The sequence below is a fragment of the Benincasa hispida genome, chromosome 3 (genome assembly GCF_009727055.1).
Source record: "Benincasa hispida cultivar B227 chromosome 3, ASM972705v1, whole genome shotgun sequence".
NCBI classification, from domain to species: Eukaryota; Viridiplantae; Streptophyta; class Magnoliopsida; order Cucurbitales; family Cucurbitaceae; genus Benincasa; species Benincasa hispida.
The window spans coordinates 7897254-7915970 of record NC_052351.1 but is presented as its reverse complement, the minus strand read 5'-3'; the positions used below and the strand labels follow the sequence as shown (position 1 = coordinate 7915970).

At 34.5% G+C, this 18717-nt stretch overlaps 1 protein-coding gene across 5 annotated transcripts; it reads right to left on the bottom strand.

Moving 5' to 3' along the window:
* Window positions 1-8: 8 nt before the first annotated feature.
* On the bottom strand, window positions 9-17069 carry LOC120073140 (protein FRIGIDA-ESSENTIAL 1). Of its 5 annotated transcripts, none has more exons than XR_005480681.1 (8): window positions 16870-17069; window positions 11358-11879; window positions 10939-11168; window positions 9445-10859; window positions 9283-9341; window positions 8514-8592; window positions 3697-3798; window positions 9-25 (listed from the first exon to the last, which is right to left on the bottom strand). XR_005480681.1 is itself a non-coding variant. In XM_039025785.1 (6 exons), the coding sequence occupies exons 2-5, from the start codon at window positions 11849-11851 to the stop codon at window positions 9312-9314; spliced, it is 2169 nt and encodes a 722-aa protein (XP_038881713.1). In that variant the 5' UTR covers window positions 11852-11879; window positions 16870-17069; the 3' UTR covers window positions 3537-3798; window positions 9283-9311. The 5 variants fall into 5 exon arrangements, 1 of the variants encoding a protein (XP_038881713.1); XR_005480680.1 differs by lacking the exon at window positions 9-25 and adding an exon at window positions 86-238; XR_005480682.1 differs by lacking the exons at window positions 9-25; window positions 8514-8592 and adding an exon at window positions 87-238.
* Window positions 17070-18717: the final 1648 nt, after the last annotated feature.

The following is an 18717-nucleotide window of genomic DNA, read 5'->3' as shown; positions in this document are numbered from 1 at the left end:
CACTGCTCGAACTGTCTTGGCCAACCTTTTTTTTTTATTAATTTTTTTTTAAAAAAAAAAAAAAAAAAAAAAAAAAAACACACAACACCAAACTAAAAGACAATTGCTCAATAAAATTTTGTCATGTAATAAATATATTTTTAAAAAATGACTTGTTTTTATTTTGTAAAAGAAAAAAGAGAATCCAGTAACTAGGTGAAGCCTATAGCAATGTTTCCATTTTTTCGGTCCACCTCACCTACATAACAGATAAAATTTAATAAAAAATTAATAAATAGAGCGAGTAACACCTATATCTGTACATTCCACCAACTTGTCTAATCATAAGTTGTCATGTGATAAATTTTACTTTTTTCCCTTTTTTGAAATATTTTAATATTTTGTTTTATGTGAGCGGTGAAAAGAGATGTATAAAGATAGGTGCACCCAAGTGTTATTCAACTCAAAATGCACGTAAGTAATTTTTAGGATAAATATCAATTTACATCTATGAACTTTGAGGTTTTATTAATTTAAACTCTAAACTAATAGTTGTATCAATTTAAATCCTAAATTTTTACAAGTATAACAATTTAGACCTTGAAATTTTATAAGTTATCAATTTAAACCATCTAAAAGTTAGTGTTTAAATAAACATACTCATGAAAGGTTAGGATTTAAATTGATATACGCATAAAAGTTCAGTGTTTGAATTGATATACAAATAAAAGTTCAGTGTTTAAATTATTATAACTATTAGTTTAAGATTTAAATTGATATAACACTCAAAATCGAGAGTATGAATTGATATTTGCCCAATAGAAGATTATTCAATTTGATCGTTATAGGATAATTACTTTTTCTTTCAGTATTATAAATGTAGAGTATAAAGGTTAATCCTCTGATTTTAATAGAAGAAATATACATCAATTACTATTGAAATATATGTTCAGGTTAGCATTGACTAAAATCTTTTCTTTCAAATCTCAACATGAACTATATTTTTTAAACCATTTATTTATATTATATTATACTTTAAAGTGAACCACTAACCTTTGAAATATCTAAATTCCAAATTCTCAATTTATAGGGTGTGTATATAATTGAGTTATGAAGGAGGATATTTGAGTCCCTACTTTGCCCTTATAATTTTTTATAAATACATATTTTGCGCATTGTAAAACTATTTAGGTCAAAGTTAGATTTGTTACAAGCATGCAATGATTGATTTATTAAAGTTTATTAAAACATTTAATGAACAATAATCAATATTATTTAATTATCCAAAATAAATGTTACATTGACAAAAGTAAACAATAACTTAGTAAAAATAATTAATTGTATTAAACATTCAATGTGAAAAAAATGAGTTATATGATACTTCATTCAGTGTGAAATATTATTAAAGCATTCAACGTGAAGAAAATAGGATATAAGATACTTCATTTTTTTATCACATTTTCCCCAAAAATTCACACCGTGAGACCTATACTCGACCTTGAGGCACCTTTTATAACGCCCCCATACTCAACCAAAAGTTCACATTTTCTATTTTATTTTTTTACTTCAAATAATTGCAACTATTCAAATTAAAAATATAAGACTTTCATTAATTAAATTCTTTTAACTTTTTTCCTATATATAAATTTTATAGGCATCACACATGCCATAGATTAATTAGACAAAACACTCTTAAAACTTTTGGAAATCTTCCAAATATATTCTGATACGTTGAATGTTTCATCCATAAAGAATTAGCAATTGCCATATAAAAATTAAAAGGCGTATGCAAGACTATCCATGTGAAATTTACTCCCAAATAAATTGTTCCAAAATTTTATCTTCTTGATTAACATAAAAAACGAAATCAACGTAGCAATTAATGTGTAAAAATTAAATGGCATATATGATAGTATTTCCAATTATAAAAAAGAATATGTTGTTATTACCATTTATTTCATCTTAAAAATATATAGTTAAAGTCATTTGCATTGTTAATTTCTACATATCAAATGCTACAAAATATTGTAAATATTGTCAGGCATGTTTTTCAATTTTTACACAATAATCTTTGCATCAATTATATCTTTATTAAGACAAAAGGGAAAAAAAACTAAGGATGTTTTTGGAATGAATTTCAAAGTTTAAAGGTAGAAAATAGAACTTTTGAAATTCCTAAAATAAACTCCAAAGTACGAGAATGTAATAATATAATATACTGTATCAATAATTTTGTTTAATAAAAATAACATCGGATTAGTTAAACTTTTAATTTTGTATCTAATAATAGTCTAACACATTTAATACGTTTTAAACTTAATTAATAATTGATTAATTAAATTTTATAGGATAATTGTTTTAAATGTGTTGAAAATATTTCCAAATATAGTAAAATGACACTGTCTATCCGTAATAGTTAGATCGTGATAAACATTTATTACTGCACAATAGAACGCGATAGACATCTATCAGAAACTGATAGATTTCTATCGCGATCTGTCTATGATATATAGTGATATTTTACTATATATTTATAAATAATTTACCCAATTTTCTAAATTTAAAAACACCTCAATTTTATATCTAATAAAATCTAACTTTTAAACCACCAAACTAACCTCTAAGGGATCGTTTCGGACAAGGACTATCCTAAGACTATAATAATCATCTTTTGTAGTCCCCAATTAGCTACAGTCAACACTATTCATAATTTTTTTTATTCTTTGCTACAATATTTACTATTTCATTCTTAAACTAAAATAATTTACACACAAACACATTATTATAATTCAAACTAAAATAGTCTGCATCTCAAATACAAACTATTATGATCCAACTATAATAACTTAAGACTATAATAATCAACTCCTTATCCCGAACGTCTCCTACCTTTCTCCAAATTTGTAATTAATCAGGAAATCTTCTACGCTAGCATTATAAAAGTTCCTTTTTTTAATCAAATATGGGATTAAAAAAATAAAAAAGAACATGTCAAATGGATAAGGATGAAGACTCAGAAAACATGGTGACAAAAGGAAAAATATCTACTTGAATACGGAGCAGGTTATGGATTGCTTTACAAGTGGGATCATGTCTCCTATTAAAAAATAATAATTAAATTACTAAAAAAAACAGGTTTTGTCCGATTTCTCAGTGCAAAGGTCACATGATTTAACACAAATTGAAAGCTCACACGTGTACATCTTCACTTTGTTTGTTCTTCAACTATCAACGGCCCAGATTTTGTTTTAAATTGTCTATGGATATAAATTAAACGTAACGTACCATGATGATAATAAGATGCCCCTGGAAGAATCTAGACTTTGCTTGGGTGGAATGGAAGTTGGATTATTCTTTAAGGTTTAGGGGTTCCATAAATATAATATGGTTGATGAATTTCACCATCTAAATCCATTAATCATTTAAGGAAAATGGATGTTTATTTCACATTTAATTTCTCCACCTTGGATATATTGGCAAGTGAAGAAAATGCTGACTATGATAACAATATCCATTCCCCAATAACCAAATGCCACGTTAGCATAGAAAGGCATGTCTTAAATAATTTTTTTGGTTATATTATATATATTTCGAGGCTCAAAGCATGCCATAATCAATTGGAGTAAGCTTTTAGCTGGTCTAGTAAGATCAAAACTTCGAAAGTCATTTCAAACCAACACTAAATCGCATATTAACAGTTAACAAACAAGAAGTCACCTGTAATTCTTTGAAGCATTTGTATTTGTTAATGATGTGCCTGTGCCCCGTTCCAACAACAGTTCATTTGACAGAAAGTAGTCGCCACAGCAACAGATAAGGCTGAGGGATGAAGTTTATAAAGAAACCAAATCACAATATACAAAACCGTGAGCTGGGAACAAACCAAAGTGACGTGCCGTAAAGCAAACAAAAAAAGAGAGAAATGAGCCAAAGTCAAAGCCCAAAAGGCATGGATTAACTCATTGATTCGATGCTCTGAGCTCTCTCTTACCTTATCCTTACAAGTTACAACCTTTTGCCCCTAAGAGCAATGCTGATAACTAATTTACATGACATGTCTAATCTATTAGTCAAATGCTTTCAGTTCAGTCCCCCTAAATCTAATAGCATTCTTCTTCAATGGAAAGGCTAAAAGTATAACCATATTGTGAACAATTGAACATAATAATCTGCACTGATTAGAACATAAATTGATAAAGTTATAATAAATTTTGTCTACGAGGTCATCTAATATTCGAAGAGGTAACATAATGTTTGCATCTTCTTTCAAATCCCAATTACTTTTGTTTTGCAAAGTGCACTATTTCCAACTTTTTCTCCTCTCCATGAAAGATTCCATCCGTAGAAAATAATATAGCTTTACCAATAGGATCGCCATAAGACCTTATAGCCAGTATTTCTCTAGAAGTCGAGGACTTTTATTAAAAAAATAAAAAAATGAAAATGAAAAACCTGGCCTTATTAAGCAAAAAATGAAAGAATACACAAGTATACAAAAGGGAGCCAACTACTTGAATGGGCTCCAGAGAAACAGAGAATCCAAACATCCTCGGATATATATATATTTTTTTTTACCCCCACATATTTTCAAAATAGCACAAATCTCAGCCTAACACAAAAACAATCCATTCTCATCAAAACAGGGATGGAGGAGAATTCATTCGACATAGTTGACAACTAATGGAGCATATCATGTTCACAGCAATAACCTTAGCCTTTTATTTCCCTATGTAAAATTTTAGAGGGACACAAATAAATTTTTGAAGACACTCGAAGGTTATAAGATTAAATCCCGAAAGAAGAAGATTTTGCCAAGACATCCTCTTCCAATAGGTAGAGTGATAACCAACATATATTACATTATTATCCCTTCAGTAAACTCCACTGACCACTCGTCCTGTTCCGTTCTACCAACCTACTGGATCATTTCACAAGCTTAGATTGGGGACCCGAAAACCATCTTCAAATTCAATCAATAAAAAGGAAAAACAAAAAAACTTCCCCATTTCCACACGGATTGAAGAATTTTTCTAACTAAAAAAAAATGATAGTTTTCTCTTTTCTTCCATCGTATCCACCTAAATATATGCAACTGCTAGAGTGGTAACACAGTTGCAGGGGATCAAACCTAAACGAATTGCAGGTAGAATATTGAAGCTAAGGATCTAATGTAAAGGTTGAGTGAAGACTTGTTTGCCTGGTACAATCTCTCCTAATTAAGCTGCCTTTGTTGGTCAGAGACAAATAATTGATTCTGGCAGTTTGTTAGTTAGAAACCATTTTTATTGATTCTATATTTGTGGTAATGAGATTCTTCTAACATTGGAAGACAAGAAAAAAGAAAAGGCTTGTAACATCCGATCCTTCGTAGGATTCCTTAGGTGGAGGAGAGAAGAGCTTATAGTTCAAGCCTTGGAAGGGGAAAGTTTACTAAGTACCTAAAACTATGCCTTAGAAATTTGGAGTAAAAAATTAAGTGTCCAAACTATGCTATGAGAATTAGCATAGGTGAGGATGGAGAATCTAGGTTAAGTTTAACGCATGGTGTAGTGGAGGAAGTAGGTCATAGCATAGTTGACCAAGCCATAGCATGATGGATGCATAATAGGTGCATCCAAGGGGAGGTTTTGGACAAACTTTGGATGTTTAGGGGATGTTGGAGGCTAAGCTATAAGATTATGCTACGAGTCTTGGGGACTACGCTACGAACAAAGGAGATTGTGCAAGTGAAAGCATGATGGGTGCATAGGGTATTCAAGGGAGAGATTTTGGCTAAGTGTAGGACAACATAGGACACTTCAAGTGGAGGAAACCCTAAAGAATATAGTGTCGGGCGTAGAGATGGCCCTATGGGCGCATGCTTGGAGGAAAAGTTAGGCAAAGATGACACATGGCTATGTCTTTGAGTGTGAACAAGAAAGCTATGCTTTAAGAAGGAGATAGAAACCAAGGAAGAAGGAAGTAAAGGAAGGATTGGCACATAAAGTTAAGGTTGGGCGCATAAAACTAGGGTTTGGCGCATAGGGGATTTTGTGGATTCCATTTTGGGTCTATGACGAGCAAGTTGGAAGCACAAGACAAACCTTTAGGAAAAGAGATACAACAAGGAAGCCAAGAAACCTAATTGGACGCATACCTAAAGGAAAGGTGTGGAATGGACACATACCCTAGTTATGAACCAAAGGAAGAAACTATGCTATAAGATGAAAGGTGAATTAGGAGCATAATTAGGGAACCATGCGTTGACACACTATATGGGCGCATAGGAAGGAGATGTTGGATGCATATCGGGTGGTTGGTGAAGCAACCATGCACCCAACATAGGTTACACAACATGCGTTAACTTGAGAACTTGGAGAGCAAGGTCGGATTGACAACAATGTGGGATACGTGGCTCAACCAAGTGAAGTCTTGGCCGAGTCAAGGATGAGGTGAACGCATAGTAGGACATGCAAAAGGTCGGAATGACAGCTCAAAGAGGAGCTATGCGTTGGACTATGCACGGTGAAGACACCTCAAGCTCGTATGCAAGTAGGTGGTGGCTCAACGTGGTGAAGACACTCAAGAGGGGAGGTGTCATGCATTGATGGCATAGGAAGGATGACAAGGACACTCTGGAGGGCCTATAAATACTCCGATAGAGCTTCGTTTTAGCTCACAACTCAAATTCTCTCAAAGGAGACTCAAAAAGAGAGAGCTAGAGAGAATTAGAGTTTTAGGGAGAGGCCATGCGTTAATAAGGGTATGCCTATGCGTTGGTCATGATGCCATGCACCAATGGAGTCTGAAGTTGAGTTGAGAAGGCATGCTACGTCTAAGAGGGTGGACCATGCGCCCAACTAGTCTGTTGATGCAACCATGCCTCCAACAGGTGCTGAGGAAGGTCACCATGCGTCCACAATTATCCTGAGGCTATCCGAAGTCTGTTTTCATGTCCATGGTAAGCCGAGTATGTCTAGTGGGATATTGTCGACATGTGCACATTTGGCGGGTTTTATTAGGTACTAGACTTGTTTCCTCGGTCTTGTATTTGGTTGACATGATTCATCTTCGAAAAACATATGATCATGCCAGTGTATCTCAGTTACCAAACTGGGATGGTTACGTTTTTATATTCTTATATTGTTTTATGACTGTTTGTCTGTGCAAACGTTTTCAAAATGAATTTCAAAAGCAAAACCTATTTTTGTATACAACATACCACTCACTAAGCTTCCCAGCTCATGTTTTCCAAATGTTTTATCCCCCCGCCCCCGGGTAACGAAAGAGAGGAGTTTCAGGATGCCACTTGAGGTTAAGGTCTGCTATACTACAGCCACACTTTCGGACTTAAGTTTGTTATTATGAGTTTCTATAACTAAGAGTTTGGAACTGTTAAGTTGAGTTTGAGGGCTTGTAAACTTTATGCTGTATGTAATAAAAGAAGTTAAGCCAAAGATTTATTGTTATATTTTTTTGGCTGTAAGTTTACTAAGCAAAACATGTAAGAGATGGGCAGTAGGTATCACAAAAGGGTGGTATCTGTCGCCCTCACGTCTCCTTTTAGGCTTGAGAGGTGAGCTTGGGAGGGGATGTGACAAGGCTAGCATCTAAGCTAGATCTTCTGAGAGGGTTGATTGAAATTTCCTTCTAGCTGTTCTCAAGGCTAAGAACTTTCGCTCTAGATTGAAATCGTGGAACAGGAGCAGCATTGCTTCTACAAATTTCTCCTTCTTACTCAATTGTAGGACAAGGGAATTATATATCTTCTGGGGATATTTATCAAGGTGATCCTTCCCCCTTACTTGGGCTTCTAGCAAACGCATTAGTTGACCGCTCAAGCAAGCTTCTCAATCTGATTTTGACAAAGGTTTCGTGGTTGGTAGGAATGGCTTTTGAGTTCGCCAATGGCACTCTCCCATTCCCTATCTTCAATGCCTCTTTGATTTCTAACCAGTCCAAGATCATAGATATCATTTTGGACTTAAGCCCTTTTTGTAACTTTTTTCCGGCTCCTTTTTTATGGGCTCCACCTGCACTTGTGTATTCTTTCAATGAAAGTTGTTATTTTTCATCCAGATATGTGTATAGGTGCCTAAAGCCTTATGTTTCATAACAAATCAAGATTTTATTATATAATTATTAATTAACAATAAGACAGGCATCGCTGAGGGACTCAAAATTAATATTTTAGCCAAAAAAAAAATTAATTTTGATTGAATGGTATGGCGGTGTTGTTAGGATATTAAGGGTATGTTAGTAATTAGTTAGGGAGGTTATGATATTTGGTTACAAATAGAGACTGGGAAAAATGAGAAGCTAGACAATATTTTGGCTGACTGATTTAGGGATTGAGAGAGATTTCAAGAGGTGAGAGTCCAAGTTCCTCGAATTACTTGGCTATCTTGTAAGTTTACGTTGATTGTGTTTAGGTTCCTATCAAATTTCTCTTGAATATATTTTATTTCAAAATTTGAGCAAGCCCAGATATCAATAAGAATAACATAGCTGAAATTAGATACGGAAACTATTCATAACGAGATGACTTTGCTAACCTTCTAAAAACTGGCTCAGAAGCACTGCGTCTAATAACAGAAAATCATCTATCCTTGTCTTTCAATGGAGAACGAGAGACTTCATTAACCAACAAAAACAGATATAGACATAGAAGATATGGCATTAGTTTATCCAAAATAGAAGGAGCTTAAAAATGTTACACCAATTGGCTTAAAGAAAAGGAAAAGGGGAAGGATAAAGAACAAGAACAAAGAAAAGAAAATTGCATAATTATAAAAATCAATTAGAACAAAGACACCAAAACGAGCCCAAAAAGGTGATTTGATCTATAGTTGTTAATCACATATAGCACGAATGTATAAATTTCAACAGGTCTACACCATTCCCCACTGCTTACATGAAAATAATATTAGAAAAATCAGTAAAAGCTAGAATAAATCAAGTTGGAAGTTATTGAACTAGAAATTTATTAATTTTTTATTTTTAAGTTTATATTTATTACTATTATTTTATTTGATTTGAGGGGACAATGTCACCTGAATAAATGAAGGATGGGCATTATTATTTACAATCAAGAGCAGATTTACAGTTTAGATGATGATAAAGAGTTCTTTTCTGATAGAACTAGCAAGAAGAATTAAGCAGAACAAAATGAGGGGAGAAAAGATGCTTATGAAAAGAAAATATCACAATGCATTAAATAGCAACCATCACAACTAGTTTCAAGTTTCCAATAATCAAGATTGTAAAACAACCTTTGACAAACTCTTCAAGGCTTCTAAATTGTAGAATCCTTAGGAAACTTACCAAAAAAAAAAAAGCGCTAGCCTGCCATCTCAAGACTTTCCATATTTACTAACATATCCCTGCATATAAATGTTGATCATTGTCAGTAAGACAAAGATTCTATGTAGAGCCCACAATCTACATCATTCAGAGTATACTCATCTTTCTAACAAAGATACCTACCTCAACAAGCTTCTCGATCTTCGGACGAGATGAAGAAAGATACTGCTTAACCGATTCCACAGTAGTTGGAACTTGGTGAGATTGAAGAGCACCTAGAACCTTATCAAGTGTCTTCTTAACAACAGTGTTATGTACATCCTTTTTGAGACGTCCCTCACGCCACTTAGGTTTCAATATTTGTTTCACCAATTCTATGAGAGCAGATCGGAAGTGCCTAGTTGCTTTTGATTCTTTGGGCACATTTCCATCCATGAGATGCTTACCATCCATATCACCAAGTTGTCTATCACTATCGGCTTCAGAGTCCTTTTCATGTAATGAAATATTTGGAAGCTTTAGTTCACCATCCTTCTTTTTGGTAACATTTTTTTCACGGGTGACACCCATGTGATCATCCTCTCTTGTCCTAGAACCATTACGGCCATCAATACCAAAAGATCCCCGTATTTCTGCTTCTAACAAAAGTGAATCTTTGCCTTGTAGATGCCCAATTTTTTCATTCTTCTCCTCAGTTTTATTATGAGAGGATAAAGAACTTGTATCATCATTAGATTCCGGCTTTGAACTCCCAGGAACCATAAAATTACCCGATGCCCTCCGTAAAGTTCTAAGAGGTGATGCTTCTTCATGTCCTTGACGATCAAGAGAAACATTATAAGAACCACCCACTATTCTCGGTACCTCAATGCTATCCAAGAAAGGATCATACTGGCTTACCGTAGTTATTGAAGGAATAAAAAAGGATGGTCTAAAAGGTATAGATGGTTCCCAATCGTCCGAAGAATATTTCATTTTGAATTCTGAAGAATTCATTGACCCATTAGTTAATGAATTATCTGATCCGGAGGCAGAAAAGGGAGAACTTCTCATCAACGAGGCCAGCGTAGAAACATGATGTTCTCTGTCCATAATGGACATCTTATGAGCACCGAGGAGGCTTGCATTTGAGGAAGATGTAAAAGGCAAAGAAGAAGCATTAGAGGTAGTGAAACGTGAAGATAAAATACCACCCCTTGGAAGGTGATTGTTCAGCAAACGTGGACATGCAACATTAGCGGGTTCCTCCATGACACCCAATTTGGTGAAGCCATCTGCAGAAAGTCCAAACTCAGGAGGCAACCCATGCCTTGATGCAGAAAGACCTCTACTAAGGGGAAACGATGCACCAAAACTAGTAGAAGGCAATTTCTGGCAATCAGGAAGTGCACCCAAAAGTGAATCCTCCCTCTGATGCAATAAAATTTTGTTTTTCTCATGCAACCCATCCCATCCTTGGCTTTTGGAGAAGTCCCTTGGTAAAGTTCTTTCTGAAGAAAGACCAAATTTCAGAGAAAGTGAAGAGTCCTTTAGAAGAGAAGAATTCGGTGGATGATGAACAACTGGTGATTTCAACACGTCTGCACTGTATTGCAAACCTGTGCCATTCGAAAGTACTATTAGAATTTGATGCTAGAGAAGGAATTTCCGACATCTGCATAACTTACTTTATCTCACCTTCATTGAGCTGAGCTTGTTTTTTCAAATTTGAAGCATCAGCACGATCCTCAGAATGCTGGTCACTACTGTATGCATTCTTTTTTATATGCAGAAAGCTGCAAGAGCTACCTTTTATGCACCAGCCTTTAGCATAGAAGTCACAGATAGCTGCAGCAGGGTGTTTTTCTTCACCATTAACATCAGCAACGGGGGACAAACTTCTTGACCTCTTTTTTGAAGCAGCTGATCTGGAAATTCTAATAGTTAGGAAGAGCTATTTTAAGAACTATCCCTGACATTTGACAAGGTAATAAAATAACCACTATGCATTAGCTGCAAAAGATGATTGTATGGTGGCTTTTTTTCTTTTAACACAATTGTTAAGATGGTACTTTGACAAGTAATAAAGGAAGTTGTTGAACCACCATCATCAGTACCTTGATGCCATTTGGTTTTCTCCATTCTCTAGTTCCATGTTCGTTTGCTTACTCTCTCTCTCAGGATTTGTAGTACCAATACTCCGTCCAACCGAGTGATTTTTTGATCCAATGTCCGAATCCCCTAAGGTGACACTTGATCCATTGGTGGCTTCAGCATCCATAACCTCACTATTGCATAATAGAACCTTCTTATAATTTGAGCCACCAAAATCTTTAGGTAAATTATTTCTCAAAGCCTCTACATCCTTATCACCCACAGTAAGTTCTTGATCTTCTGTCTCCTTGTCCTTCAGACATTTCCGTGATTCAACTTTCGTGCACTCTCCATGTGATTGTTCCTCCTTGTTTTCCAAGGGCTTACCTGATGGACTAGAAAATTCAAGATTGCCACTATTTTCAGTTTCTCCTACAGAGAACAGTTTCACTTCAGAATTTTCAGTAGTAGTAATGGTGTCTGATCTCAAGTGCTTGCCATGCCTCTTGGTATCCATATCATTACAAACATCTACAAGGTACACACTGAGACAAAAAATAAAAATAAAAAGGTCACCTATGGGAGAAAAGAAGATTTTTATATTTATCTACAGCACAAAAGAACCAGCATTTGGTAGAAAGAAGGCCAAGTGGCCACAGACTTGAGAAAACTAACCAAACAGAATTCAAAACTAGCTAGATAGAAATGGTGTTTTTGAAATTTCAACCAGAAGTCATAGCTTCATCATCTTCAGTTGTTTGCAAAATCATTCTATTAACACCATATACATCTCAATTTGAGGCTTCTTTAATTTGTAAAATACGCTAGGGGTGTAAACGGTTCACATCAGCTCAGTTTGGGGGGCTCAAACCGAAACTGAACCACTAGAAATATAAAGAAAATAGGAAACTCGAGCCAAACCGCCCAAACCGACGGCTTTGTAGGGTCAGTCTGGCCATTTCCGTTTACATATAAATCCACATGCATTTGTTGGGACAAGAACCCAACGAAATTATTAGGCATTAGGTTGTTAGGCTTGGGTTATAGTGTGTTAGGTACTTGAGCACCTTGGAGAACCACAACCCAAAAGTCAGCTATTGAGGTGAGAGAGTCAAGCCACTTAAGTACCACATAGGTCATCTCATTCTAACCAATGTGGGACAAAGGTATCCCATACTATCTTGGTTCCTAACAATACCCCATTCCCGGAAGCCGACGTACCAGTGGCTACTCCGTCAGTACTTCACTCAGCCACACCTGATCCCTGCCAGTTCCACTCCGGAACATCAACAACCAGCTCTGATACCATTATTAGGTACTTAAGCACCTTGGAGAACCACACCCCAAAAGTCAACTATTGAGGTGAAAGAGTCAAGCCACTTAAGTACCACATTGGTCATCCCATTCTAACCAATATGGGACAAAGGTAGCCCATACTACCTTGGTTCCTAACACAATGTTGATGGGCCTGCTAAGCTCTCACGTCATCCACGAGTACGAATGAAAAGATACCACATAAAAATTTTTAGCACGCTCATTAAGACTTGAACTCTTACCTAGTGTTTTCAATGTGTAAGGCACGCTCTAAGGGGGCAAGTCTCCTAAGCACCTTAAAGTGAGAGGCAACAGAAAAGTGACGCCTAAGTGAAGCAAGGCGAATGTGATAAAATGATATAAACAAATATTCTATATAACTTATCTTATATGTAAAAATAATAAATATTTAATTTTAAAAACATGAAAACAAGGGGAAAAAACTATTTGATATTTAAATAAAGGTATGAAAAAGTAGAGATGTTTATAAAAATAAAGTACAGATTTATTATTATTATCATCATCATCATCACCATCGTAAAAAACAGGTTCTACAGGCTTAGGCTTAGGCTTATGACTAAAAATTAAACAAAACAAGCTTCAAACAATGTCAACTAAACGTCAGAAGTAAATAAAGCTAGGCATTAAATTTAATGGAAGAGAAAGATTCCCATATGTCATTATAGCATGCAACATCCGACGTGCAACTTTTATGATTTATACATTTTTTCTTTTTTGCCTTTTCTACTTGTTCGACCCTTCTTCTTCTTGACTACGTAATTCATATTCTTTCTTTGTTCTCTTCTTCTTTCTTCTTCGGGTATGTCTGAGAGTGATTTTAAATGGTTAAAATCACTTATCTTCTCCAAAATCACTCTAAAACCTACTATTCATCATTTTAAATCAATTTTGTTGATATGGAAATTGAATTAAAAAGTGTAGAATTCAACATCAAATTTATTTTGCGTATTAAAAGTGTGTTTCAAAGTGATTTTGAACCTGACAAAAAGTTATTTTAACAATTTAAAAATCACTCTCAAACATGCACTTCATCTTTATTATTATTATTCATTCCTCTCTTCTTTTTCTTCTTTTTCTTCTTCAAACTTCTGGACTCTTTCTTCTTCATTTTTGTATTTACTTTCTTCTCCTAACTCTTCAATTTTCCATGTTAATAAGGTCATTTTTGCCCATGTTGATAGCGTTCATCTGCCTTTATGGCTATGGTACAAAAAGGCGAGAAATGGAGCACCCACGCGAGCTCCTTGTTGAAGTCTCTCACCTCGGATTCTTTCAAGGCATTGAGGCTTTATCTCGCCTCGCCTCACCTCCCGCCATGGACAACCGCCCTGAACTCGCCTCAACAACATTGCTCTTACCCTTGAGGATATTAGCATGGTTGCTTAGACATTTTAACCACAAATGTTTTTTTGAGACACTATTGATATTTGTTTTATATGGCTCGATTATATTCATCCCATCTAGCCAAAACCCAAATCCGACCAAATTTCTTCGCGTTTTCTTTTTATATATACTAACCGAACACTCTAAATCAGATTGGTTCCAAACAAACCCGACATCAATTTCAATTGATTTAAGTCGTCTTTCAATTTTTTTTTTTCCTCTTGCACTCCTAAAATACACACAAACTCACTTAAAAACCCAAGTAGAGGCACACATAACATATCCAATCAAATCAAAGCTCAACGGTAGAGAAACCTTGAAAAGCAACCACAGCCGACAACTTGAACCACTTCAACCAATACAAGTAATAGTTGGCCAAAAACCTTCACCAAACAAATCTGAAAGACCAAATTTCCACAAAAGTAGAAGCATGAAAATCTAAAAAATATGAAGCGATTGAACCAAAGACATCATCCCCTTGAAGACCACAAAAGGCCGAAAAAAGAAAAACCAAGGCACCTAAAATTCTTTGAGAACAGAATCCCCAAACTAAATAACAAAATAATCAAGGAATAAATGAGGGATCTTCCACGAACTTCCAAAAGAAAATGAAGAGACCACCTTGGAACCTTGAAAAACAGATTCTTATGATGTCGAAGGAGGGATTTCACAGAACTCAAAAACCACGGGCTTGAATAAAAGATGCATATTTGCTAGGCATCGATGAGGAAGGAGGAAGAATCTCCTTATCATTGTGCTGAAATAGAAACTCAAAAGCATTAGAAAGGGAGACTTTAATCACCATATCATCAAAGTGAGTATTCATAGGCTGCATAAGAGATTCCACATTGTTTGGGCTAACTTCAAATTCAGCATCAAAGCCATCACACCCAAAGGGAGAAAGAGGAGTTGCAGGGTCTTTTGTTGAATGGATGATGTCATGAATCAAAACAAGATCTTTTGAAGAGAAATTTGTATAGCTACAAGGATTGGGAATTGAAGGCTTTGACGGAGATATTGTAGATAAGTTCTAACAACCCACTTGTCGTACAGAGGGGATCATGAGACCTGAACAATTTACTTCAATTAAATCGAGTTCGTAGTATTGTCTTCAGTTAGTGAATGAGGAGAAATGATAGGTTCACTTTTCTCAGTATATATAAGGGATAAGCTGCAATGTAACAATTTTTAATCTCTTTGACACGAGGACTTGAGAGCTTTAATGGATGTCTCAAAAGGGGATTCAAGAATCGCAATAGGCCCCGCATGGGAAGAATGGTCGTTAATAATGGCAAGTGGCTCGAAAGATTTCCAAAGATCTTGAAGATTTAGAACAGGTTTTTGATGATCATGCAGATTAGACCCATATCAAACATAGATCCCTTGTTAAGCAAATATCATCTCCTCTATCGCTTGAACTAAAGCTGGAGGATTAATTACGTCATCATTCACATTAAAAACTCCTTTGTCTTCCATGACTTGGTCTAAACGATGCAAATCCAAAAAAAATTGGAAAAGTCTTTCTAGGAAAGAACATCATTAATGATATTTGGAGGATCTAAGGCAGCAACATCACCAAATCTACGAAGCATTCTCCCTTTTTTATCATTGATTTCTAATCTAGTTGCCAGAAAACCACAAAAATTCATCTCGACTTGTGTTAGTGTATGAGCCTTATTGCAATCCAACATATTAAGAGTCTGAGAAGAAATATTCTCAAGACCACCAAAGTAATGATGGATAGCCTCGAACGTGCTACGATCTCAATAGGATAGAAAGTTCTTAACGACAATCCTCCCACCATAATATTCAATAAAATCCAAATGACTGTGTTTTCCTCGAGACCACTTTCCAATACACAAATGAAAATCACCTTAGAGTTTCCATTTTCCTTCAGATTCTAGAGCCTTTACTGAGTTTTCATCCTTGAAATTAAGCAAATCCTTGTCTGCCATGAAAGGATTAATCAAAACATAGTTCTATATAGGTCTTGTTATACTTGATTAGAGACCGTTTTGTAGTTTGCCTGATTCTTATTTTTGTGGGTTCATTTTTTGTATGACCTTGTGTTCTTTCTTTTTTCCCCTCAAAGAAAGTTAAGAAATTTATATAATTTTTTCAGGGAAAAAAAGGGTGGACAATCTTGGAATAGAGGAAACAAGGAAAGAGAGCAGATTCTTGAAGGCGGGAGAAGTTAAAAGTCTGTGTCAATTCAGGGTTGCTAGGCCGTATGATTACCATGTGCTATTGCAGATATGAACAAATTATGAAGGTAACTAGAAAACCAATGTTACTTAACTCCTTGAAGGAGAAGTATTTTCTCAACCCAACATTTTGTTGGGAAAGAAACTAAAGCCCGAGATGAAAAACCAAATATTACCAACTTCTCAAAGTAAATAGAATTTCTGAAGCCCACATTCTGTCATGAAACATATAGCTAAGCAACTCCTTCAGTAACAAAATGCAGGAAGGAGCCTAAAATTCCACATCTTTTGAGGAACCTGAACACGCCCCCTTGTGTCAAGCTCGATGAGAATTTCCACGCATAACCCCCCTGCTCACTTCACCTCCTACCTTACTTTTAACTACTAACCCAAAAACATTTATATTGAACTCAATCCACTGTCTTGTAATTTCAGAATACTCAGAGAAGAAAACATAGATTGGGCAGCGAAAAATATAAACCCTAGAAATCAAATTGATAGCTAAAGATCTAATTTTGAACTAAATATGAATCTTTACCTTACACGATTCAAAGCCCACGTACCAAATACAAGTCAAATAGAAACATGAGAAGAGAGAGAGGAAGCAACATACATATTCAATCTTTAAGCTACTGGGAAGACGGTAACGCTAAAATCGGAAGCTAGGGCTTCCGGCCTCCGGCCTCCGGTCTCCGGGTTCTGAGTTCTGCTTCTTCCTCCAACTTTCAGTGCTAGAAATCGAGTAAAAGTAAATGAAGAAATGGGCTCGGGGGGTACTTTCTGTTCTTTTTACAATAATGAAAAAGGAAATCAACTGTGAAACATAAGATTGTAACTTCACCCTCACTCTTCAATTTTGTCAAATTGCATTTTAAAATCACTTAATATTACAATCTTAATCTTCAAATTTTAAAATATGTTACCATTTCTTTAGTTGTCCATCAATTCTTGCTCTGAATTTCGTTAAGATAATATATATATATATACATATATGTGCATTCAATCAATTACATTACATGTGTATAATATGAAATTGATCATCTTTTTCAAATTTTTGAAATTTTGCGAAGTTATTCCAACTTTATTTTATTAACATCAATCAGTTTATAAATATCTTTTTTGGGTTAAAATTTGCAAGAGAGCCTTTGAATTACCATTTGTATATTATTAAATATAAGATGCTTAGAAAATTGTCTCGTTTTATTTTTGTTCTTGTCTTAGTAATCGAGCAGCTTACTATGTAGATCGTTGTGGTGTTGGTTTCTCAAAATCTTTTGATTTTTTTTTTATCTTTCAATTCATAAGTTTTTGTCAAGTATTGGAGATCTTTGTTTTCTAGAGTGGGTCCTGGATTTAATTAACGACGACCTTCGTTCTTTGGTTCGTTGGTATTTATTAAAGTTTTTATTAAAAAAACAATATGTTGGAATAAAGGGCAATGGCTTGCATAATTGATACAAATACAACACAATTAATCGGAGAATTTCAAATATCCAAATGGGATTACAGCCTGGGGCACTCAAGACATGAGCTACCTTATTCAAGATAAACACATCAAACTCTTACTCTGCTCAAACTCAAATATTGTTGAATCCTTAATCCTCAAATTTGTCATGACCTTTGATCGATCAAACATCTGTCTTGAAAATCCCTCTATTATAACTCATTCTAACGTGTGTAGGACAACGCCAACCAACTATGCACGGCCAAGTTATTGTTGTGCAAGTTTACTAATAGTCTATTAAACAAACAAAAAAATAAGTTTTATTGGAGATGGTTTTTCTTGTATTTTTAATATAAATTGTAGTATACTCGATATATCATTTTGATTCAAACTACGACTTTGCATTGATCAAACATATTAGACATATGCCTTGAAAATCCCTTTATTATAACCCATTCTCACATGTGTAGGATGACACCAACCAATTATGCATGACCAACTTATTGTTATGTTTGTTTACTAATAATATGTTTTAAAAAAAAGTTTTATTGGATTTTTTTTTTTAATTGTTAATGTAAATTGCAGTATACTCCATATATTCTTTTGTTAGTTAGCTAACGTAGGTGAAATCCAAACCTTTAATCCTTCAAGTCACGGATATATAGGATATATGTAAGTCAACTAATAATCGATATTTTAAAAAAAATCCTTCATATCATGATATTGCAAATTATTTATTTATTTATTTTTGTAGACTCAAAAATACATGGAGTGAGAATTCAAATATCTAAGATGATATAATGTTTTGAATAACTGAATTACCTCACGTTGATTTATCAAATTATTAGATTTGAATAACCTGAGTATAATTTAATTGATTAAAGTATATGTCATCGATCAAAATAATGAATATTCAAATCTTCCACCTTATTTATTGTCAAACTTTTTTTTTAAAAAAAGAAAAAAAGAAAAAAAAAGAAGTTGAATCATATAAAATACATTGGAATCACAATCATA

What these genes read in the sequence shown, in the direction of transcription:
- LOC120073140 (XM_039025785.1), bottom strand. Translation starts at nt 11,851, where the DNA reads ATGGATACCAAGAGGCATGGCAAGCACTTGAGATCAGACACCATTACT. An exon ending in GAAAACCAAATGGCATCAAG is followed by an intron (nt 11,169 to 11,357) that starts GTACTGATGATG and finishes TAGAATTTCCAG; the next exon opens with ATCAGCTGCTTCAAAAAAGA. An exon ending in AGATCGAGAAGCTTGTTGAG is followed by an intron (nt 9,342 to 9,444) that starts GTAGGTATCTTT and finishes ATTTATATGCAG; the next exon opens with GGATATGTTAGTAAATATGG.